Source organism: Toxorhynchites rutilus, chromosome 2 (assembly GCF_029784135.1).
Source record: "Toxorhynchites rutilus septentrionalis strain SRP chromosome 2, ASM2978413v1, whole genome shotgun sequence".
In the NCBI taxonomy this organism is placed as follows: Eukaryota; Metazoa; Arthropoda; class Insecta; order Diptera; family Culicidae; genus Toxorhynchites; species Toxorhynchites rutilus.
In genome coordinates, this window is record NC_073745.1 from 121,914,611 (window position 1) to 121,940,359 (window position 25,749).

Consider the following 25,749-nt stretch of genomic DNA (forward strand, 5'->3'; position numbering starts at 1 on the left):
ATTTGATACTCATATTAATCGGGTTTGAGAAAATATGCAGCCCACCATTTGATAGTGGCAGCCATCATAGATTTGTTTTTTTCATAAATAACCGCGTTCTACTAGTCAAGCCCTTTCATTTGATACCCATAATAATAGGGTTTTGAGAAAATATGTAGTCCGTCATTTTGTAGTGGCAGCCATCCTGGATTTGCATTTTTCATGAATAACGATGTTCTACTAGTCAAGCCCTTTCATTTGATACCCACATTAACGGGGTTTTGACATAATATGTAGTCCGCCATTTTGTAGTGGCACCCATCTTGGATTTGCACTTTTCATAAATAACCGTGATCTACAAGCCATTTCATTTGATACCCATATTAATGAAGTTTTGAGAAAATATGTAGTCCGCCATTTTGTAGTGGCAGCCATCTTGGATTTGCAGTTTTCATGAATAATTGTTTTCTACTAGTCAAGCCCTTTCATTTGATATTAATGAGGTTTTGAGAAAATATGCAGTCCGCCATTTTGTAGTGGCAGCCATCTTGGATTTACATTTATCATAAATAACCGTATTCTACTAGTCAAGCCCTTTCATTTGATACCCGTATTAATGAAGTTTTGAGAAAATATGTAGTCCGCCATTTTGTAGTGGCAACCATCTTGGATTTGTACTTTTCATAAATAACCGTATTGTACTAGACAAGCCATTTCATTTGATACCCATATTAATGAAGTTTTGAGAAAATATGTAGTCCGCCATTTTATAGTGGCAGCCATCTTGGATTTGCATTTTTCATAAATAATTGTGTTCTACTAGTCAAGCCCTCTCATTTGATACCCATATTAATGAGGTTTTTTTAGAAAATATGTAGTCCGCCATTTTGCAGTGGCAGCCAACTTGGATTTACATTTTTCTTAAATAACCGTATTCTACTAGTCAAGCCCTTTCATTTGATACCCATATTGATGAGGTTTTGAGAAAATATGTGATCCGCCATTTTGTAGCGGCCGCCATCTTGGATTTTCAAGATCATGAAATACGCAGTTTTATAATGACCAAGATGTGTGGAATAAAGGTGTGACCGTGTCGTCAATAAGTGTGCGAGGGGAAACGGTATAAATATACAGAGGACTGTGGAAAGGGATTTGACTGCAAATAGAGATGTCTAAATTTTTCGTTTATTCAATTGTCGATTAATCGTGGGGTCATTTTTAAATATTCGATTCATTCGAATAATTGTTTCTCAGTATTCGATTAACCGAGCGAATATTAATTTCTTGTCATCAAAAAGAACAGACATATTTGTAATAAAAAAGTATGATGTCATAATTTTAAAAGTTACACTAAATATAATTTTGAAATAAACATGGTGCAGAATAATTGTTTTTGAATGAAATGGTATTTTAGTATATTGGTGAATTTACCATTTCATGATTTTTTGAGGACGATTGAAAAAAAAGGACACAATGAGAATAATGCACAATATTATTATTGTACCAACATAAATTTTTTTCTGTTCAAAATTACCTGTTCTTTGAATGTTGAATGAAATAGCTGATTTGTTTGAATATTTCTGCTTGGTTCTTATAGCTACTAGTTCAAAAGAGGTACATTTATAGAATCATTGACCACTAGTATGGTATATTTTCCTCGGTACGCTGAATTTGAATACTATTATTTTAGAACGGGAGCTGAGACCACCTTCTTTAAGTCCGCATTTTACTCCTGCAGACCCTGAATTCTTCTTCCCAATTTCAGATCAATCGGTCAACAGGAAGGGAGTCAAATTTCTATTAATGTGGGTCAGCGCTACACAAAAACGTTATACGTTACAAACATACAAACAGATTACAGGGCAAGTTAAGTAAAACCGTTTAAAAAAAATCACCTGGCATCCCTGTATCCATCAAAATAAAAACGCCACATGGGCAATATAAGTTTTCACATACCTCCCATCGACTGCAGCCCTGGAAATGGTAATCAAAAATTGAAAAGTCGTCGATCGGTCACTTTCTCGCAGTACGGTATCGTCAGTCTCGTCAACAGAGTGTACGTTGTGTTAGTTGTTTCGAGTTCGGCGCTACTCTTAGCAAAAACTAATTACATTGCTAAGCAATACTGCAGAATCAGTACCTATTCTACAATGGAAGTAAGTCTAATTTAATCCCTCTGATTGGATAACTGAATACGACTTACTCGCTTCATGCAGGTTGAAATTCTTGATGCGAAAAATTCAAAATCGCTGGGAAAGTGCCGCGTAGAAAGCGGCACCACTATCAAGGCACTTAAAAATGAAGTACAAAAGCTGAAGAAATCCCTCAACATCGATCGACAAGCGCTTCGATTGGAACCCCGTGGCAAAACGCTGAAAGACTCTGATACCTTGCAATCACTCAGCATCTCCGGGGGAAAATTGTACGTGAAAGATCTTGGTCCACAAATTAGTTGGAAGGGGGTGTTCCTGGCGGAATATGCAGGCCCTATTTTAGTGTATATGCTGTTTTATTTGCGTCCATCCCTAATCTACGGAAATGTCGTTCCCAAAGCGATGAGCCTGACAGCAAAGTAAGTTGTATTGTTAAAAAGCGTACCAAAGTAGGAAAATCAAAAGTCGGAATAAGTGCAGCTAGCAAAATAGCGATTGTGGCTTGTAATTTATGTGCATATCATATGAGGCGATTTTTGATACGGGTTATTCGCCTTTGGATTTACTGTAACCATCAACGATAAGTGTAATTGAGCAAACGATGAAAAGTTCGAACACATATAGTTATACAAATGTAAAAATGTTTGTTTTTATGATCGGGTAATTCCAAATGATCGATATACTTTTCACATATGTTACATAAATATGTAACACCGTGACCGCGAATAACGGGATCCGTGAAAACATAGACGCTAAAAAGTAAAAGCCACTTTCATCTTGATGCGTTTTTTTCCAACAACCTCTAACTTGGTAGCTTGCATGTTCATGTCGTTGAAAAGTCCACTTCATCTGTGTAACTTCACATTCAAGAGAATGACGACAATACATCCTTCGAACTTGAGGTGCATGTGTACATAAAAAGTAGTTTGAATGCTAGCAAAACTGGTATCGATAAACGCAAAACAAGCCTATTTGCGTTGTAATAATACGCACTCCGTAGTTAAAATCATGAAAGTTTAGAATTGTGTTCAAATACAGAAAAAAAACGTATGCTAAAATATAACAAATGAATATCATATACAGTGACTCAAACTCGTAATCGTACTCCGCCATGCAGATTTCTTTTCCTTTCCTTTGAATGTTTCGGAACATTCAATTTAGGCGTCGTGACGAATTACGTAACGCTAAAAATGCGATTTTTAGACCCCATCAATACCCCCCCCCTCATATGTAACAAAAAGTAACGCAAGACAAACCCTCTCCCCCTCATGTCACGTAACGCTAATATTTACACAAAGTCAAAGTCGTTCGTTCAACAAAAAGAAATAGATATCTGGCCAGGTCGAAATCAAATGTTCTTACGGAAGTTTATATGCAAGTAGTGACATCGAAAAAACTTTCGACAAGTTTATAGAATTTAGAACAAACATAGACGAAAAATTAATACTGTGCTTTCAACCCATCTGGCGTTAAGCTGAGAGGAACATGAACTGATATAAATTGACTAACTAAGTTATTCAATGCAGCAGTTCCTGTCGTTACAGTTCACTACTTGCAAAATGCCCTGGGATGTCCTTACGTGATGAGGAAACCACTCGGCTTAATATCGTACTAATTCTGCTTCATCGATTTTGGAGTTTGCGAACCCAATATATTCTTCTATGAGGGAATATCCGTCGATCGCTAGATTATTCCACACATCAGCTAATGATTCCCCTGCATACTTCAAATGTTTCGTTTCCTACTAACTCCCGGGGAAGAGCAGCCATCCGACGTTCAACGATTGAAAGCACTGCGTCCTGGAGCATTTATAGAAACGCATATTGGATCGAGATTCAGTTGATTAAAATGATACTTCTAAAATATAATCTTTTTAAAAGAGGTTCTCGTCTGGTCCTCCATCCACATTAATTATGATTACTGGCTTGATTATTCCTTGAAGCTGAATAATCTCGAATTCAGGCTGCTCACTCACCCTCCTAAAATCGAGCCATTGAGAATATGCGTTGAAAGAACAGCCGTTCAGCCTTTCTGCACGAACTGCAACGTACATTTGACAACTGTATTAAACTGCTCCAACATGACCAAGGTGCCCTAGCGACCTGCGATAACAGACGGAATAAGCTTTCGTTTAGCAGCCATGACAAAATCCAGATTTATGTTTTTGGTCTGAAAAAATCTTTTTATCTTAACGTTTATAAGTCAAATTTTTTAAGCATGACTTTTGCTTTAGTATCATTGATTGGCAAAGAAATTTATGATTAGACGATGTTGATGGTATCCACGTAATGCCAAGAAACATATAGGGTAGATAGGGGCAATATGGTCCCTCTAAGAACGAAACGTCCTAAAACATGTAGAAACGGTTATGCTACTTTTAAAACCTCACGATTTGAAACCTTATTGATCGATGTAAATTGTATGAATATACTTTAAAAAGAAAGTAGAAAATTTACACTTTTAAAAATGTGTTCCATTTCCATCGATCGAAAGCACTACGGGGCAAAATAGTCCACCATGCGGGGCAATATGACCATGTTAGTTGATCAATCTTTTGGACATGTTTTCGCTAGGAAACAGCGTAACAAGTTCATAAAAGGAAAGTTTATTCTATTTTGCAACTACCATTTCATTGGGTTTCAATCAGTTAGCATGTACAAAATATAACAATGTGATGAAAGTGATTGGACTGCAATTTTTCGTTACTCAAAGCAAGAACAGAGAATATCTGTGCGTTTATGTACCCAATATTGCCATCGATAGCGTTGGATCCATCCGTCGCCGCCCATAGAGGAACTGAATTGTGCCGACAGTAGCAACATAGCAACAGTCCTGTGGAAGATTCTATGATCGTTATTCCGTGTTCAGCACTCAACGCTCAGCTGAAGCTATAGCGCTTTTCTGCCTTTTTCCCCGCATTGTTAGAATTTTGGAATTTCTGGTCTGTATCTGTTGAATGAAGAAAATAATTTTTAGTTTACTTGCTTCTCTTATTGATAAGAGATAGTTACTGGAATCACTGAATTCTCATCGACGTTGAATTGCCTTAATGGTGGAATGTTGTACAGGGTTTTCCATTTCGGGCTTCCGAAAGTATACAGCCCTGCGCTGACAACCGTTTGACATAGCTGTCAACTAAAGCGTCATATCGTTAGTTGAATGTCTGCCATTTTACAATATGGATCGTTTTAGCATCGCACAACGTGTTAATTTTGTTAAATTATACTTTAAAAATGATGAAAAACCGGAAAATGTTTTTCGAGCATTACGGACGGATTTTGGTCGTCATGGACGGCCTACAGAGCACACAATCGCTAATGTAGTGCGTAAATTTGAACAAACTGGATCCGTAGCGGATATTGTGAAACCTGTGCATAATCGTTAAGTGCGTTCGGCCGAAAATATTGCTGCTGTTGCTGCCAGTGTGGAGGATGAATGAATGTTTCGATTCCACGGCGTGCTCAGCAATTGGGCTTGTCGAACACATCATTGTGGCGAATTTTGCATTTGGACTTGGAGGCGATCTGGTGTAGTGGTAACATCCATGCCACTCACGCTGAAGGTCACGAGTTCAATTCTCACTCCCGACATTCTTCTAAAAATGGAAGTAAAAGTGACGAACCAGCCAAATGAGTTGAAAATCACTATAATACAGATAAAAATAAAAATAAAAAAATGCATTTGGACTTGCACCTACATCCATATAAAGTCCAACTGGTACAAAAATTAGAGCGTGGTGACCATGGAATGCGTCGGGCATACGTGATTGGGTGAACGAACAACAGCAGCAAAATGCTGAATTTTCGCATCAAATTTTCTTCAGCGATGAGGCACATTTCGAGCTCGGTGGCTATGTGAACACCCAAAATTTCCGTATATGGGGCTCAGAAAATCCACACGTGATTGTTGAGAGGCCATTGCATCCGCCAAAAGTCACTGTATGGTGCGCTTTATGGTCTGGTGGAGTCATCGGGCCGTATTTCTTTGAAAATGAGGACGGCGAGACGGTAACTGTGAATGGTGAGCGCTATGGCCGCATGTTAACCGATTTTTTTTTGCCACAAATTGAAGATATGGTTACGGATGACATGTGGTTTCAGCAGGTCGTCCTGATCATGCGATTTGAACCCGCTAGACTTTTTTTTGTGGGGTTATGCGAAAGACCGTGTCTATGCCAACTCTCCGCAAACTCTTGAATATTTGAAAGACAACATTCGTGAAGTTATGACCGAGATACCGCTCCATATGTGCCGAAAAGTCATCGAAAATTACCTGTTCCGAATCAAGGTGTGCTAGGAAGCCCTAGGTGGACATTTGAATGATGTTGTATTTCACACATAATGTCATAAACCAAACTTTAATTTGAAATAAAAGTTTCATCGAAATTCGAATTCTAAGTGTGTTTTATTTCAATTTACTTTCGGAATTTAAAGTTGGAAAACTCTGTATTTATATTGTACGTCCTTCAGTAAATCGTAGAATTTCCCGACTGCAATGCGATTGAATTCTTGTGCCCTGGCGGCGGAGGTTGCTTCTGATGTCCGAAAAGAGAGTTGTGGGTGGTGCTTTCGAAAGCTAGCCAACCAATCTATTCCGGCTAATTGCATTTGGATATTGGAAGGGAGAGGGATATCGTTTCTTTCGGCCAAATCATACGCCAGCTTCCGGATTTCTCTTGTCGTAACACCGTATAATCGTTGTCCATAGCGAGAATATTGCTACGTCGTAAAAACATTACCAAATGATCCGAGCAGCTGGAGTTGCAAAGGATCTGCACAATGTAAATAACGTTCAAGTGTTTTCCGCGGGACACAATGCACTACGAATGCATGTTGCACTAACGTAACACTCTTCACCGCTTCGATTGCCGCGTTCAAGCCGGATGTTCTGGTATAATTCCGCACCATGATTCCACATCTAGCTATTTCCAACTACAATGTTGACAAATGTTGACAGCTGTATTTACAGGTTTGTTTTCTATCCCTTTTTTATTTTAGGCTCATTAGCATTTTAGCTGTAACAGAGCCGAATTTTGATCGTGTACATGTCACATGTTTATCATATCTATAATCAGCACATTACACAGTTGCCATTTTTCGGAGTTAGAGTATTTCCTTCTATACCATTGCATATGGTACACGTTTACACAGTAGCCATTTAGGCGTAAGATTTTCCCCCTCCGTTCTTCCATTATCCAGTTAGACCAGACAGCGGAGACAGTTGATTGATCATTGTTGAGTTATTTATAGAACAGCAGCCCGATGTGTCTTGCAGAGCAGAACAGTTGTATGGATGAATCGATCTTATTTCGACCGTGGATCGATCCCCATCGCTGATGATTGTTGCGTGGACGTAGTTGTTCTGTAACAACACAAAGATGGTCAATGAGGGCCCTGAGTTTTGAATTATTTACAGGTTAAGTTGAAAAAATACATGGTCATACTGCCCCAGCAGGTATGGCCATTCCGCCCCGTACATTCACGCTCAATAAAAATGAACTGATCTTCTACATGAAACGGCAAAGTCGTACAATAAATCAGTGGAAATGTTCAGAAATAATACCAGTACGAATTGACATAAAGAGCAAAGTCATAAATTTCAGTATGAAGCGTACAGAGCTTATTTTGGTGACTGCTTTTCATATATGGTTTTCGTCATAATCAGTCAGTGTGAGATTCGTTCTAATATCTTTATAAAACAATTGAATTCAGATACGGTTTTCACGGAGCTCAACTGAAAAACTGCCAACGATTGAGAAAGGCACATCAAGTTACTATATAGCTAATGCTTAGGATATGGACAAGACAGGAATTTTTCATTCTAAACAAACTAATCGGGTATGTTTTCATTTAAACTTCTATTTTTCATTCAAACTTTAGTCGTTCAACCATTTGATGGTTCAGCAGATGGTCCTAAAAGCAATTGTTTTGTTCTCGCCCATTTCGCCCAGCTTTTCTAAATCTCCAAACTCTTGTCCTAGAACATCAGATCTGATATATTATTCTTGGCATACATCACTCAAGAAAATAAGATAAAGTGTTCTTTTCAATGGTCCGAGTTTCAATATTTCCTGAACTGGTTTAATCCCTTCTCTTCTCTTTTGGAATTTAGATTCTCTGTGCTTTAGTGATAAAAAGATAAACGATGTTGTTAGTTTATTATCACGCTATACAAATAAAATAGGTGAAACGGGAAAAATAACCTCAAGTCATTATCGCAACGTTATTTTGACCCTTTGTGGTCGTTTGTCTGCTCTCAGCCACCACTGCAAGAATCCATGCTTATCTTTTATTTTACTCAACCAAGTATCAGTTTATGCTTTTCCTAAACGAAGCTTGATATCTAATTAACCTGTTCACGAATCATTACGGTGCTCCTATGAGTAATAGATAACGGTACAAATCAAACAAAGTAAAGGGTGTGTCACATTAAATTGCATCACGGAAAAAACGCTGTAGAAATTCGCCCAGTATACCGATCCTTTTGAAAATTTTAGACAGTAAAATAAAAACTATTAAACAACTTTTGGAATTTTCTTTTTATTTATACTTCGAGCCCAAGCCCGTATGCTCGCACCTTCCTCTTTACCCCGTCCATAAAGTTCTGTACAACGTCAGGTTGTAGTTTTTTTTGAGCAGAAATCCATTTTCTCTTGAAGTCCGCCTCCGATTTGACAACTTTTGGGTTCTTCCGGAGGGCCTGCTTCATAATCGCCCAATATTTCTCTATTGGGCGAAGCTCCGGCGCGTTGGGCGGGTTCATTTCCTTTGGCACGAAGGTGACCCCGTTGGCTTCGTACCACTCCAACACGTCCTTTGAATAGTGACACGAAGCGAGATCCGGCCAGAAGATGGTCGGGCCCTCGTGCTGCTTCAATAGTGGTAGTAAGCGCTTCTGTAGGTACTCCTTAAGGTAAACCTGCCCGTTTACCGTGCCGGTCATCACGAAGGGGGCGCTCCGCTGTCCGCAAGAGCAGATCGCTTGCCACACCATGTACTTTTTGGCAAACTTGGATAGTTTCTGCTTGCGAATCTCCTCCGGAACGCTGAATTTGTCCTCTGCGGAGAAGAACAACAGGCCCGGCAGCTGACGAAAGTCCGCTTTGACGTAGGTTTCGTCGTCCATTACCAGGCAATGCGGCTTCGTCAGCATTTCGGTGTACAGCTTCCGGGCTCGCGTCTTCCCCACCATGTTTTGCCTTCCGTCGTGGTTAGGAGCCTTCTGAACCTTGTATGTACGCAGGCCCTCCCGCTGCTTGGTCCGCTGGACGAATGAACTTGACAAATTCAGCTTATTGGCGACATCCCGGACCGAACTTCTCGGATCACGTCTAAAATGCTTAACTACGCGCTTGTGATCTTTTTCACTGACGGAGCATCCATTTTTGCCGTTCTTCACCTTCCGGTCGATGGTTAGGTTCTCGAAGTATCGTTTTAGTACTCTGCTGACCGTGTATTGGACGATTCCCAGCATCTTATCGATGTCCCGATGTGACAACTCCGGATTCTCGAAATGAGTGCACAGGATTAATTCACGACGCTCTTTTTCGTTCGACGACATTTTTCCAAATTTACGAAAAATTGACAGTGAAGCATGGCCAACGTGATCTATACACTCTTATCTGATTATAAGCGAAAGCTGAAGATATAATTCCTAAAAATTTAATTTCTACAGCGTTTTTCGTGATGCAATTTGATGTGACACACCCTTTATTCACCCACACAAAACAACACACAGTGCGTTGAATACATAGGAATGTGGGACAAAAATCATAACAGCAGAACTTAGCCATTGTAACACTTTGGTGTGTTGGAAAAGATTGTTCATATGTATCAGAACTACTGTTTGCATAAATGTCTCATGTCATTTGAATAATCGCATAAGTTTCTCAAGCGTCAAAATCTTTGTTCATCTGAAAAAAGTGAAAAGTGAAAAGTTCTGATCATTTCGGATACGCAGAAATCATTATTTAAGTAACTACTGGTTCAAATTATGTCGAAGTAGTTAATATATAGAGCAACAATATATAGTTCACAAAAAAAAAAGAAAAAAAATTGTTTTTCATAATCTTGCATGTATCAATGCTTTTCAAGGAAAAATAATTCCGACCAAATTGTTTTGAAGTCATTGTAGCTGCAAGTGAAGAGAAAAACGCATCCAGGCTGAAGAACATATTGCTAGTAAATGGAGGCTTAGTGTTACAGGATCTATTTCATACTATTGATGGAGCGGATGTCGAAGAAGACAAGGAACGAGGAATCGACCGTTACAAAATAGCAATTGAAAAACTCGATCAACACTTTTTGTCGAAGCAACACGATTCATTTGAACGGAATGAATTTTGTAAATTAACACCCGCAACAACTCAGGATGGATCTTGTGAAACGTTGTCAAAATTCTTGATGCGATGTTCGGAACAGGCGAAACGATGTGATTTTGGGAACACGAGTGTAGAGAGTCGGGAATTAAGGATTATTGATAAGTTAATATACTATGCACCAACGGAATTGAGAGAAAAGTTGTCACATGAAGGAAAAGTGACATTTTCACAACTCACATGAATAGTGAACTCATTCGAATCGATTAAACAACAAGCGAAAACAATTGCGGGATCTGGATCAGAAAACGGGCCATTAACTACAACAACTGATAACGTTGAACGAATCAACAAACTCAACAATTCAAAAAAACAGATCCGTATTACCTGCTATCGTTGTGGACTGCTTAATCACCATGCAACTAACCGTGAATGTCCGGCCCGAAAAGTGTCACAAGATAGTTCATTATGCAAAAGTATGTCAATCAGTACCAAATTTCAAACGGCGATACGAAGAACCATCGGCGCATCGTCCAGAGAAGCGAACCAGATATAGAAATGTCCGTGTCCAGATATGGAAATGTCCGCGAACCAGATATGGAAATGTATCGTGGAAGAAGGAAAACCTCATCTAAATGAACCAGACATTTTTATTTTTAACATCGGTGATAGCGACGAATTTTTATGGACTAATATGGGAGGAGTGTTAATTCAGGTTGTTCAAATAATATTATCGATGACGCAACCTGGAAATTTATGAAGAAACAAGGATTAAGAAGCTGGATTCCACAACAAGTTCCTAATACAATTCTTCGGGGATATGGTCGAGAAGCTAAGCCGTTGAAGATAGTGAATTCAAGACGGACAGTCATTTTTTAGTTCTAGCGGTACAAGAATCAGTGGCGGTGGACGTAGGAGAGATTGAGAACGCTACAAGAACAGACCTTGAACTCAAAGCAGTTCGAGATTCACTCGTATCAGAATACTGGAGCAATGTTTTAGTGAAATCGTATGAACTATTCCGGAATGAATTGGGTTTAATTGAAGACACAATTGTAAGAGGGAATAAACTTGTTGTACCTCGAGAACTTCGTCAACGCTTTCTGCAGCTCGCTCATAAAGGCCATCCTGGGGAATCAATCATGAAAAGACGATTAAGAGATCGCGCCTGGTGGCCAGGCATGGATCGCGAGGCAAAGGATTACGTTTCATGCTGTGAAGGTTGCCAGTTAGTCGGAATGCCAAATAAACCGCTCCCGATGAGCAGACGAGAATTGCCAATAAGACCCTGGATAGACGTTGCAATCGATTTCATGGGTCCTTTACCATCCGGAGAGTATTTGCTGGTGATAGTCGACTACTTTAGTAGGTACAAAGAAGTAGAAGTTATTGTTCGCGCCCGACTCGACCGCTCCGGTATGACGTCATTGTTGCACGCATTGAGCGCATGCGCGGGACATGCATCACCGACATCACCATGCACCGACGAACCAATATTCATCGCTAACGTTACCCGTTCACAACTACATAAAAAGAGGTGGCGGTCGAGAGCTTGTTCATTCTGTTTTTACACGTTATATTGTAACATCGTCAAATAAACAACTAGTTAGAAGAAAAGTGTTTGACTTCCAAGTGCACTCTTGCCTTCCGAATAAACCTTCGCACCATCGATATCTGGCTAGTAGACTGCTGTGGAAACCAATACCTGCCTTTCTCAAGGCGGAAGAAAGAGTTAATTTCCACACAGTTGAAACGTTCTTTCCGCTTTACAGTCCACTCGCAATTGCAATTGAAACAATGCAAGTAGAAGATTAAACTGAGAGAATCATTTCATCAGATGAAGAAACTTTCCAGGGATTTGATAATGTAGAGTTAAGTGATCATTATGAAACGAGAAGACTACCTGCGAGTTTTAACAATTTTATTGTATAAAAGATTTGATTAGGTTATGATTCAAAAACATTATATAAAAAGGAGATGTGCAATCTAATATGAGTAGGCCTTGACATGTATAATAATAAAGAAACAGAATATACTGTACTATCGAACGAACAACACGTATTTAATCAGTGGTCAACAAATAAAATCCGAATACCGAGGTATCACAGAGGGCTTGATCACGAACGCCACTTCACGGTGAAAACGAAATGATTTGTATGGAACGTTATATGCACTTCATTTCGTTTTCACCGTGAAGTAACGCTCGTGATCAGGCCCAAAATGTTCCGAAACCTTGCTTTCGACTTTCAAAAAAAGGGAAAAAACTGCATGGTGGAGTACGATTACGAGTTTGTGTCGCTGTAAATAAAAACGAAAATATTTCGAATTTTTCAATAGTTTGACAAATCAATAGTCCAAGATGATGATTTAGAGCCCCCGCAGAATGCAGACTGATTTATCGGCTTCTTAATCAGTACGGAGAGGTATGCATGTGCGCACATTACGCCGATTCAGTTGGGTCGGTTTTTGCACCAGAAGGCCGACCCGACCAAACTGTTGGTTGACAGTAAGTCTGTAGTATGCGGGGGCTGTTAGTGTTTAATAAGAAATGCATAGTTTAATGTGTACCTTTCATTGGATTCCATCGATATTATGTTAAAACAAATAACTTTTCACATCTCTTCTAGCATTGCTGCTGTGTGTTGGACTTCCCACTATGCCAAACGATTGCTGGAGACGTTATTCGTTCATCGATTTTCTCATGCTACTATGCCACTACGCAATCTATTCAAGAATTGCTCCTACTACTGGGCCTTCGCCGGTTACGTTGCTTATCACGTGAACCATCCGTTGTTCACTGAACCGAGCGCTGTAGTTCTTTACGCTGGACTGGCAGGATTCATTGTAAATTTAATTTATACTAAATATCCGGCTTGTTACTTATACTTTCGACCGTATGTTAACTCTAGGTAAGCGAATTGGGCAACTTTTCAATCCACATTCTGTTGAGAAATCTCAGACCAGCTGGATCCACTGTCCGCAAGATTCCTATTCCAGATAGCAATCCACTTACGCAACTGTTCAAGTAAGTGTTACAATCAACGGTTTTACTAGAATTTAGAATTACTCAATTGTTGTTTCAGTTTCGTTTCCTGCCCAAATTACACATACGAATTTCTCTCCTGGTTGTCATTCTCGGCGATGACATCCTGTATACCTGCGCTTATCTTCGCTGCTGCCGGTATGTACCAAATGACGGTTTGGGCGATCGGCAAACACCGGAACTACAAGAAGGAATTCAAGGATTACCCTAAGTGCAGGAAGGCTATCGTCCCATTCGTTATCTAGGCTTGTTCGGAAAAAAATGCCATTTTTTCGGCTTTAGCTTAAGTCTTCGGTAGGCTGATAAACCGACACCTCAACGAAGTTTGCCAGCACTTGTTGAAATTATTGTCCTTTTTGGTAGATGGTTTTCGTTTTGTTCTTTTAAGTTTGCAGATAACCAAGTTCGACACATTCATGGTAAATATTTTAAGGATGTGGGAATTCGATCAACATTAAATGTTGGGATAACAATTGCATGGTTCCGTAAATTATGGAATGATTTCTATCAGCCGATGGTTTTTGTATATCCTAGAGATTAAATACATTAATACGGTTTGAAACAGTATCTACACAATTGTTTCTAATTTGCTATGAAAGAACAGATCATTTTAAAATTTTAATTTCTTGAAAATTGAAAACCGCATATTGACAGCTAATATTAACACATCAGTCGACATTCTTGTGCTTCTCTACGGAGAATTCTATCACATCCATCACGCTTAGTTTGTTGTATTCTCTGTTCCTGTTTTCTGGTTTTATAGGGGACTGACGTATTTCGCCCAATACTGCAGTAAAAAATCAATTATCCGTTTTTGTACATCTTATATGTGAAGATCCATATTTTGCACATTCGAAGTGTGACAGTTCTGACGAGCAGATGTATTGCTGATCGTGTTGAGTTATCGTTCATTATTTCGGGCTTATTGTTTCGGCAGTCCCTTCTAATTTGTTTCGCTTTTGTTTGGAGTTGAGCGGCGACGGGTTTTTTTTGTTCTATCGGAATAAGTATATTGTATACTATATTGAGAAAAGAATTTTCGTTTGAAGTGTTTAAACGCGGTCCGGCACCATGACGGGTGCCGTGGCCGATTCTGGTGGATTCAAACCGCCGGATCCAGTCAACGGGGTGCCTAGTCGCTTGCCAAGTCATATGAGAACAAAAGAAAATAACGGTACTTGGCGATGGCTTCTTCTGCGTCCTTCTCCTTCTTCCAAGGATCGTTCGCTTCCCGATCCTTTTGTTCTGACAGCCCAGGTTGAGAATTAACTCCAATGGGCAGTGTCCGCTATCGTATCTCGGTCAGCGTTGAAAATGAAGGGAAACGCTACGTTATACAAACCATGTCTCCCGCCTTTGCGTAAGGATTGATTTCTCTCAAACATCTTGATACCAATACACCCAGGTTTTTTTACGTGGATTTTCCAATTAACGCGGATTTTCCAATTAACAATTAACGTTTTGTTCCATCAGAGCATATTACGGTAATTGGTGCTTGTAACGGAGCTTAGCGCTTATTGCCGCATCTTTTCACGATTCTCACGTGGATTTTAGGTGTTGGGTAACGGGGAGCTCGCCGGGCGGTACAACGGGACGGGGCTTTTACGGGCAGCGATTCGTGAATGTCTTCCTCTGTCTACTTAGCTCTGGACGGTCCAACAGCAGTACTGCACGTGCATCGGCAGAAGAGTGTACAAATTACTAGGGAACACAGCACTTAACTTTTTACTTCCGTTATACATAAGGATAGTCCCATTTGATATCTATCATTAGGTGACATGGTTTTTTACGCGGGTTTTACAATTAACGCGATTTTTTTTCACGCGGATTTTCGAATTAACGCGGTTTTTTTTTCGCGGATTTTCCAATTAACGCGTTTTTTTACGGGGTACGTATCCCCCGCGTAAAAAACCTTGGTGTACAGTAATTGTTCGCTAACTGGTCTGCTTTTTAACTGAGCAAACCGTTTACTGGTTCTTAGACCAGTTAAAAAGCAGAATTTCGTAAACAATCGACGCCATATTCAAATGGAAGATTCGCTGTGAGGGGCATTCGAATGTAATTTGAATGCATGCATGACAAAAACATTGATTAAATTACAGTAAAATAATTTCCTCTAATTATAATTCATACCTGTTGTCGAACTCAATCCGAAACATCAATTGGAATCCTTTTGTTTATCCAATTTCTTGATCAACGCGAATCAAACAATTCATTGAAGTTCCCCTCGATTTTATTTGACGTTTAACATGCCGGACCAGTTAAAACGCGAATGTCGATAACTGGTCTTCGCTTTTCGCCTAGTTAGTGAATGTTTACTGTATAAGGAGAGATGTTGAACATGAATCAAAAGGGATAAAACACGATACGAGGAGCGGATTCAACGGTTTAGGATAAAAAATGGAAATCATCCGTCTATGCTGTTTAAATCTCAGCATGTCGATATTCTACTAAGTAATCATCATCAATTTTAACGTATTATTTTTTTCAGAAACAAAACGTATAACTAAAAGATTAATTTGTATGGCTAGAAACGTGGCGTCCAACGCGAGTGGCACGAGTCAAAGGATTTTTGTCATTCGCTCCAGTTGACACTCGATGGCATTCGATACACCGCTACATAATTCGTCCGAATCTTCGACAGTTTGGTTTGTTTAAAAGTTGTAGATGTAGGAACTATGAGGAACTATATCATATTTACATCACGATATCAGTATAATTGCTACGGCAGCAGTTTCAATACTCGCATCGTCATTCAATTTCCAAACGTTTTTGGGGTAAACAAAAATAATAAACATTTGGTCCTAATACTCATCGATTGTTTGGACCGAACGCTTTGGATCGACCGTGTAGCAGCACATTCGTTACAGCATTTGTCGATTCATTGAGTCAAATGTCCAACATTCGAGTCAAACGTTGGACGATTCGTGTAGCGCCCGCATTAGCTTTGTCCACGAACCCAAAAATTTCAAATTTCTCTACGAGACAAATTATGCTCTAAATCTAGTACAGTAGAACCCCGATTATCCGCGGAATAGTCGGGATAGCTCACCGCGAATAACGAAAATCGCGGATAACAAAATAAAGAACTGAAATGAGTTCCAAGCACGGAAAAAAAATTTCATCATCAAAACTATGTTTTATCAATACAGAAATCATATATACACACCACCACACAATACACCAGTGGCCAGATAATGTGGAAGGTCAAAACAAAAGTGCATTAGCCTATTACTCACTGACAAATTCCCGGAAGGGCTATTGATTTAATATGGAACTCGCTGTGGCGGATAATCCACACTGCGGATCATCCGCTCGCGGATAATCGGGGTTCCATTGTACACTGAAAATATTAACGTGAAAAAGATACATAATACTAAAACCAATTCGATTTGAGTTCGAATTTTCTCGAAACAAGTTACGAGTTTCGAAAAGCGCAATGCCACCCCTGGTCGAAAATATGCGGTCTCTATTCTCGGTCGTAAGTTTTTTCGATATCAAGTAGAGCGATTTCCATATGTTCGTTTTTCTCAATGGTCTCTTCGATCGATTCCTCAAGCTCATTGAAATGAGTTGTAGTTCCCCTGCCTTGACGAAAGGCATGTTGTTCATTGGCGAGTAGGCCTGTACTCTTTAAGTGTTGAATCACTCTGTGGTTCACCATTCTTTCGAATACCTTACCAACACACGAGGTCAGCGAGATCGGTCGATTATGAGTTGATATCACTTGACAATTTCACACTCTTTAATATGGGGATTATAATTGACTCACGCTAGTGCTAGTGTTATACCCGTGTAAAAGAGCTTCTTTAGTTATGAATGGTAGACGACGCAACATTTGATATGTGATTTGATCAGGGATTTTCTTTTGCGTTTTTACAGAGCGGATAGCAATACCCCCATGTTGAAATCAACGTCCATTGTGGGGTTACTTGGTGGAGTAACGAACTCGCGGATGTTTTTTTTTGGGACATATCCTTTTTTCTCCTTCCAGAAATCCAGCGGATGGCTGCGAGAACTCGAATTTAAGGAAAAATACTTTCCAAGTTCTAACACAATCGCTGACGGATCTTCAACAAGAACACCATGTAGATCAATCTTAGGGATTCTATTATCCGGTTAGACGATTGAAACGTTGCCACATTATGCCACTTGGGGTAGAGGGATTGAAGCTCGAAGCAGTCATCCCAGGAGTCTTTTTTCGCCTTACGAATTATTTCACGAAAATCTTGGAGTGCTGTGATTCTTCTCAGATCACTAGGAGGAAGCTTCATGACTTTTTTAGGTTTGTACGTCGTTTTATTGCCGCTGCGCATGCTGGATTCCATCAATATGTATATCTCCTAGAACGACCCAGCATGGATCTTGGAATGGTGATCGACGCTGATTCAACAATGAAGCGGGAGATGGCGAAAATATCCATGGAATAGCTGTGGCGAGTGAAAGCAATCATTTTGTTTTCGAGTTCCCAGTTGGCCAAACGCATTTTGAATCTGTTTCTTTACTTTGGCAACTGTGGGATCCAGTTCAACGAGGACTGGAAGGTGGTCGCTTTTTGCAGGGTCTATGGTGATTTTCCAGCTGAGTCTACTGATCAACGAATGCGATGCGAAAGTGACATCTAAAGCAGTGTTGGCATTACCAACAGTATTGATACGGATGTGTGATCCATTAGTCAGTGGTGTCAACCCGTTTTCGCAGGCCCATTCAAAAATTCTGTTACCAGTGTTGATGGATCCAAGGTTGTCCCAGGACAAATGTCTACCGGGATATTGGTGTTCATATGAATCTGTGAATGTGGAACACAGGACTCCAAGAACAGCTAGACCCTGACGATTTCGAGATTGTCCGGAAGAGTAGACGAAAAACTCATATCAGCTTTCGAACTAGGATCCAAAATGAATGGTCATGGATTCCTGGAGGCAGAGTTACTAGAATGAGTAGCTCATTCACGTTATTCCGTAAGCTCCGAATGTTCCATTGTAGTAGCAGAACACGGAAACCATCGCTGGCGGCCGGTTCTTCGGAGATAGAGCTGATATAAGAATCATCCGAAGAGTGAGCTTCTGGAAGGTTAAGTGGATCAACTTTTGCGTTCATTGGATTAAGATATTGGATACTTACCTGGACTCCACCCAATTTCCCAATGCCAGCAGGCGCCGAACGAACGTCAGATGGCACTGGATCGTGTCCGAACGCGGCCAGCAAAGGGAGGAGTGGAGGTAGAGATGTTACATCGATCGTGGCCACAGGTAGAGATGTTTCGGTGGCTGCAGTGTTTGGATTACGATCAATATCGAATAATACACAATATGTCATGCAAGTAACCAATAAATGATACATGAAAAATTACGTCCTCATTCGGTCACCATTTGCGGAGAGCAGCGAATGGGAAAAGAGCTAAAACGAGAGAGTTTTTGTTTCTCACTGGAGTGGTGTTGCTAGTGAAACTATGCGGTCTATATGAATATATATATTTCGAGGGATAGCAGCGTTAAAAATAAAAAATATAATCTGACTACCCTTCTCTGAGCCTCTATCGAGCTAAATCATATAGTTTGCACTCTCTGAGACTTAAGGATCTGTTACATTAGTTGAATATGAACAGAGATCGAAATTCTCGCTCGGCTGCGCGATAAATATTCATTCAATCAATCTAATTTTCGATGAATCGTGTATTGTTGCTATTTTCGTCTCTTCCTTTTCACCGAAAATGATTTTTCAGAGAGAAAGAGATGTCGAAAATCTCTATCTCGGAAGTTTAACGAGAATGCTTTTTCGTCTCTCATTTGGTACTGAAAATATGGAGCGAAAAATCAAAGCTAACTTTACCAACATTAGTCTGTTAGAGCAGCGTCCAAACGATCTGCATTTGGACAGCGTGTGAATTGTACAAATATTAATCCATCTCATGTTCACTTCACGATGAAACCCAATATTGCCGCATATTTTTATGCAATGTTTTCAGCTGTGCTGAAGAAGTGAAAAACCATTATCGGCATCGAGGAGTCACTGAAAACGAAACCATTTTTCGGCAATCATAACTCACCGAAAAATAAAAATCGGCTTTGCGTTTCTCGCGAGAATCGAAGTGAGCGTATAATATTCTCTCGCCTCCTATATTTTCAGCTATGTTTCTCTGTGGGTGAAAATGGATGTTTATCGTCTCAAATCGGCGAGCATTCCGATCTCTGAATATGAATCATTCGCTTTGCGTAGTCCGTATAATCCTGCTGTTTCATGATGCATGGAGAGGTATCGAACCTCTCCATGTTAGAGGCAAAAAAGAATATAAACGTTCTGCACCGAAACCTTTCATGACGGTATTGCTTGCGTTTTGGTGTATCATGAAGTGCGAACCGAAGCAGAGTTGTCTCGTTCTATTTTGTGTCGTGATTTGTAGCACGTAATAACAAATGAATGCCGTCGGGAAAAATGATTTCTGTAAGATCATATTTGAACGAACGAAAGCGATTTATTCAGTGAATGGATCAATTGGCAAACAATAGGTATCTGGTTTGAGAAACAAGTCCTATGCGAAATTTTTATTTACCTTTCGAAAATAGTTGTCCGTGTGTGGCTTTGGCCGGTGAATGTGGCCAGTTTTGGATTTTCTGATACGTTTCAGCTTGTTTGGATCGTCGCATAATTGATATTTTGAAGCTAGAATACATCGAGAGCGTGTTCCTTCATCAGGATCGTATGAAGGCGATAGTGTGAGCGTCGTTAGTGAAGCTGGAATTTGAGCAGCGTTTGGGACTAATCGGTTCTGATTGTGTGGGAAATTTGCCTGAGGTGCTTCCAGTTGCCCGATGCCAGCATGCGCCGAATGAACGTCAGGGTGCCACGGATCATGTCCGGACGCGGCCGACAAGGGGCTAAGACGAAGAATAGATGCTGAAATGTATGTGTCCAAAGAAAAGGTGTCTCTCTAGATAACTTCAAACCGACGAGCACTTAGCATTCGGGAGTTTTCGTTAGTTGTACCATTTTCGTGTCCGTTGTAATTGCCGTGTCGGATATCTTCGCCGGAATTGGTGAATTTACTCGAAATTATCACCGGAGTATTTCCCGGCTGTGGTTTCGCCTTCAGTATCGCTTAAATACATAGATACTGATGCTTGGATGTTGGTTGGTGAAAAATCGCGCATGATTCTATAAGCTTCCTTATGCTTATGTGGAATGTTTCCTGCATTATAGGGGAAATACGGCCGCACTTTGTACCTTGTGATTCAGTGTCCGTAATAATAACAGGGTTGTAAATATGTTTATCGATGACAGTGCCTTGTCGTGATGTAGAATCAGAGTAGCAAAATCTCACACTCATTTTACTGACAGCGCAAGATATTGAGACAACATCAAATTCCATCACCAATGCCCCTGCAGTCCATGACAAATGAACCGAACTTAATTACATGCAACCTACACTCCGTCTCGTGGAACATTTGGTTTTTGCATTATTCCCCACACTCATTCGTTTCTCTGTCTCACTGAGAATAAACACCCGAAATATTCATACGCATCTTCGATCAGCTGAACAAAATTTTGTTTTTTTTGGTGAGGTTCTTGCTGTTTGTTGTTCGTTAAAATTAAGATGTTAGTATTGGGCCATAGTGGCCCAACACGGCTTTCGGACTAAGTACTAACTCCTTCACGGTCGGTTTTAGACTGAACTGTATTTCCTTAAATTTTACATTGCTTAGGTCACTTGGGTGTTTCTTGTTTCTCCATGTCAGCACAAAATGTGCGTTTGATTATACAGCGTTCGCATTATTTTGATTATACAGCATTCACACTATCGAGTCGGATCCTCCGCTGCGCCCCTTCCAGTTCGCGCAGTCGTTTCGTGTTTCTCCTCCAATGGTAGTAAATGATGGCGATCACCATCGCCACGATGAATGCCCCGTCTATGGAATATGATGCGACGTCGTGCATCGATATGGTATTCTCGATCTTATCGCTGCCGAACATTATACTTGTTTTTAATTGTCGCGTTTTCTTGGAACTCGTAATGTTCCCTACATTGTGGCGCATTTTATTGCATCGAGGAGGGTCTTAATCGCTGACCCAAGCACTCGAGCGTGTGAAACCACTTCGTTTGGAATTTCGGGTCTCGCTATTATCAGCGGAAATTTGCATTGTCAATTTTTTCATAGGGTCGTCACCCAATCTGATTTCGTGTACTTCCATTTTCTCCCCCCTTTGGGACGAGGGCGTAGTCTACCGTCCCAAATCATTTGGGGTGCTTGGGGAGGGGGATCGTCTTCTAGTTCGATTGCTTCGGCTTGAGATTGCTGTTCGTTATCAGCTGTGTTGTCATACTCTTCTATAATGGGTTGAATGGTGTGCTCCTCGACTGGTAGAGGAGCAAGTGTTCGCACGTTGCGTTTGTAAATTCCGGTAGCGGTTCGCACTACTGCCACTCGGACTACTCCATCATCTCCAGGGTGTATTTGTGTGACAATTCCCATAGGCCACCTTGCTACGGGAAGGTGATCGTCTCCGATCAATACGATTTGGCCTACCTTAACGTTGGCTTGTTGCTTGGTCCATTTTGCATAATCACGTAACTGGTGGAGATACTCGTCTCTCCATCTTCTCCAAAATTGTTCGAGCTGCGATTGTACTCGTTTCCATCTGGTTGTGAGATTGCTTCCATCCTCACTCTGCGTAGGGATGGGCACGGCTAGCATTGGGCGTGCTATCAAAAAATGACCGGGTGTGATCGCGGTCGGTGAATCTGGCGTCGTGTAAACAGGTGTGAGTGGTCGCGAATTCATTATTGCGGCCACTTGGTAGAACAGTGTCTGCAATTCCATGATGTTTAGCTGTGCTCCTCTGGCCGCTGCACTAAAGAGCCGCTTGGCTACCTTTATGTTCGCTTCCCAAAGTCCTCCAAAGCTGGGGCTTCGGGGTGGAATGAATGAAAATCTTATTCTGTGAGTTGCCGCAATATCAACTAATTTGTTTTGAAAAACTTCATTGTTATATATTCTTCGTAAACGATTGAGTTCTCTGCTGGCCCCGACAAAGTTCCGCCCATTGTCGGAGTAAATAACCTCGGGTATTCCCCTCACTGATGTGAAACGGAGAAGTGCTGATATGAACGCTGCCGTCGACTGATCTTCGACGACTTCTAGGTGAACTGCTTTGGTCGCAAAACATATGAAGATGCAAGCATATGCTGTGGTCTTGCATTTCGATTTTTGATTGAGATATACTTCGAATGGCCCACATAAGTCCACTCCCGTGTGAGTGAACGCTACTGATTCATTTACCCTGGGCGAGGGCAGTTGTCCCATTCGTTGCTGTAAACGTCTGGGCCGCGCTTTGGCACATAAGATGCATCGTTGAATGACTCCTTGTACGGTCCTTCGGAGATCCCTCATCCAAAATCTTTGTCGAAATTCGTTTATTACCAGATCTGTTCCGGCGTGAAATCTATCCTCATGTATTTTTTGAATTATTACCCTCGAAAATGGGTGCGATTTGGGAATCAATATTGGATTCTTTTGTGAGATGGGCATTTCTGCATTGTGGAGTCTCCCTGTGACATGTATGACTCCATTTCTGACGATTGCGTTGAGATGCTGGAAAGGTCCTTTCGTAGGCACCTTCCCAGTTTTTCGTAATTCCGCTACTTCATTTGGATAAATAGTGGCTTGCATAATTCGGACTACGAGTGTTAGTCCTTCATTCAATTCAGTGGTGGTGAGTGGGCCCGATCTCTTTTCGTTTCTGATGCCTGTGTCTTTATTGACCTTCTTCATATTGTTTATGGCTCTACACAGCCATGCAAAGTGTCTTACTGTTTTGTCATGAGTGTGATGGTGCGGGTATTTTGCGATTAAGTCTTCGCATGCCTTTTCTGTTGCTGCTACCAATCGTGTTATTGGTTCTTTAATCTCTTCCTGTTCTGCAGCAGCAGTGTATTCGTAGCCGCTCTGCAGATAATATTGTCTTCTTCGTATACATTCCGGTCCGTGTAACCAAAATTCTAGTTTTGCTTCGCGTAATTTTCTGACTGGAATTCCTCTCGAAACCATATCAGCCGGATTTTCTTTCGTAGATATATATTTCCAATGCTCTGGATTCGTGGTGGAGTGTATCTTCTGCACTCTATTTCTAATGAAGGTTCCCCAACGTGTATTTGAAGATTTGATCCAACTTAGCGCTACTTGTGAATCACTGTAGTAATATTCCGACGAGATTCGACCGGCCAGAATGCTCTTTATTTTAGCAGTTAGTTCTGCTAGAAGTGCCGCCGCCAAGAGTTCCAGACGGGGCAGAGTGACCTTCTTCAAAGGCGCCACTCTCGATTTCGAACATAAGAGATTCGTACTCTCTTCTCCTTTTAAGTTGATTGCATGTAAGTAAATGACGCATCCATAAGCCTTTTCGGAGGCGTCACTGAATCCGTGTAAATCTAGTGCGATCGTATGACTCGGAGTCGACATCCGAGGTATTTCTATCTTGCTGAGCTCCACTAATGAAGCTTCGAACTTCTTCCATGAGCTTAGTGCTTGATCTGGAACATCATCGTCCCAGCTGACGTTATAAGTCCACAATTCTTGCATCAATATTTTAGCTGTAATGATTACAGGTTGTATCAATCCGATTGGGTCATACAGTCTCAAAATCTTCGAGACCATCTGTCGCTTTGTGAGCGCTTCGTATGTTTCACCTATGTTTTTCGTACTGATGAACTGGAACACGTCTGTTTTGGGGTTCCAGGCTATCCCCAATGTCTTTATGATCTCTTGGTCACCAACTTGGATCAATGGTTCCAAGTCTTTCTCTGGAATTCCTTCCAGTACGCTTGCGTTGTTTGATGCCCACTTTCGAAGTGGAAATCCATGAAGTGACAATGCATGCTCTATTTCTCGTTTAGTCTCCGTCAGTTCATCTGCGTTGGACGCTCCAATCATTAGATTGTCAACATAGAACGATCGTTGAATGGTGTCGGCAATTCTCGGATTTACCGACCGATAATCTTCAGCTGCTTCGTGTAGTGCCCTACAGGCCAAGAATGATGAAGACGCTTCACCATATGTGACAGTCGTCAGTCTATACGCTTTCAATTGATCATTGGGGCTGTCGCGCCACAAAATACATTGTAACCAAGTGTCTGTGTATGCGATGTGAATTTGTCTGTACATCTTTGCAATATCTGCTACTAGCACGTCGTTGTGCGTCTTGAAATCAATTAGCAGATCAAATAAGTCCTTTTGAATGGTTGGTCCCACGATTTGTATATCGTTCAGGGATACTCCGGTTGACGTCTTTGCACTTGCGTCGAACACCACCCTAACCTTGGTGGATGTTGAATCTGGTTTCACCACACACGAGTGAGGGATGAAATACTTTACTTTGTGAAAGTCTTCTGTGGTGACTGGTACCATATGTCCCAGTGTTTCATATTCATTCATGAATGCCCTGTACTCTTTGTACAGGTCTGCATTCCGCTTGAGCCTTTGCTCAAGCGATGTGAATCTTCTATATGCTTGTTGATAAGAGTCGCCTAACGATGACGGCTCCCCCCGTAGGGGCATTCGTGTAATGTATCTCCCGTCGGGAGCGATCTCTAACGTTGTGCGGAAGTGACTTTCCGCCTCGCATTCGTCATGTTGCTTTGGTTCCCAGTCTTGAAAGCACGCTTCTTCAAGACGCCAAAACTTCTCTATGAGTTTGGCCATTTCGTCCTGTGGGAATTCGAATTCATTTCTGCTACACCTTGTAGCAGACAATACAGTGGTTGATGGGCTGCTGTGACGTAGCGTCCCACATGCAATCCAGCCCAAGCTGGACTCTTGATACGTAAGACCGTTGGCTACGCTAAGCCGGCCTGGCATTAGAATTTTGAAAAATATTCTCGCTCCGAGGAGAATGTCGATTTCATTCGATCTGTAAAACTGGGGATCGGCAAGGTGCAATTGTTCTGGTATCCGTATACCCTTTTCATCAATAGCTGTGCTTGGTTGATCGTCCAATATCTTTGGCACTATGATCAATTCTAAACTTTCATTGTAGTTGCTTGCGTGAGAGGCTATCACAGTTTTGATACCCCTTTTAACATGTGCTTGTCCGCTAACTCCTTTAATGGTTACGTTTACCGAGTGTTGCGGAATTCCTAGGCTTCGAGCAGCCTTTTCTGTGATTGTTTCTACTTGACTCCCTGAATCAAGTAGACATCGAAGAGGGTGCCATTTCTGCTCACCCTTAACATGAATTATGGCTGTGCCCAGAAAGACGTATTC

The 25,749-nt window shown here is 40.9% G+C and overlaps 2 protein-coding genes across 3 annotated transcripts; one reads left to right on the forward strand and one right to left on the reverse strand.

Moving 5' to 3' along the window:
- Positions 1 to 1,978: 1,978 nt before the first annotated feature.
- LOC129765048 (probable very-long-chain enoyl-CoA reductase art-1) lies at positions 1,979 to 14,059 on the forward strand. 2 transcript variants are annotated; one of them, XM_055764874.1, is made up of 5 exons: positions 1,979 to 2,135; positions 2,196 to 2,551; positions 13,077 to 13,293; positions 13,359 to 13,474; positions 13,533 to 14,059. In XM_055764874.1, exons 1-5 carry the CDS (start codon positions 2,130 to 2,132, stop codon positions 13,735 to 13,737), a joined length of 900 nt encoding a protein of 299 aa, XP_055620849.1. In that variant the 5' UTR covers positions 1,979 to 2,129; the 3' UTR covers positions 13,738 to 14,059. The 2 variants fall into 2 exon arrangements, with proteins under 2 accessions (XP_055620849.1, XP_055620850.1); XM_055764875.1 differs by lacking the exon at positions 1,979 to 2,135 and having other exon boundaries at positions 2,190 to 2,551.
- Positions 14,060 to 21,642: 7,583 nt separating this feature from the next.
- On the reverse strand, positions 21,643 to 25,188 carry LOC129766090 (uncharacterized). The gene has a single exon (XM_055766547.1). It carries the CDS (start codon positions 25,186 to 25,188, stop codon positions 21,643 to 21,645), a length of 3,546 nt encoding a protein of 1,181 aa, XP_055622522.1.
- Between the last annotated feature and the right edge of the window lie 561 nt (positions 25,189 to 25,749).

Excerpts from the sequence above, each read along its gene's own strand:
- LOC129766090 (XM_055766547.1), bottom strand. The coding sequence starts at position 25,188 with ATGGCCAAACTCATAGAGAAGTTTTGGCGTCTTGAAGAAGCGTGCTTT.
- LOC129765048 (XM_055764874.1), top strand. Across the intron at positions 2,552-13,076 it reads GCGATGAGCCTGACAGCAAA|CATTGCTGCTGTGTGTTGGA; the intron begins GTAAGTTGTATT and ends CATCTCTTCTAG. Across the intron at positions 13,294-13,358 it reads CTGGACTGGCAGGATTCATT|GTAAGCGAATTGGGCAACTT; the intron begins GTAAATTTAATT and ends TGTTAACTCTAG.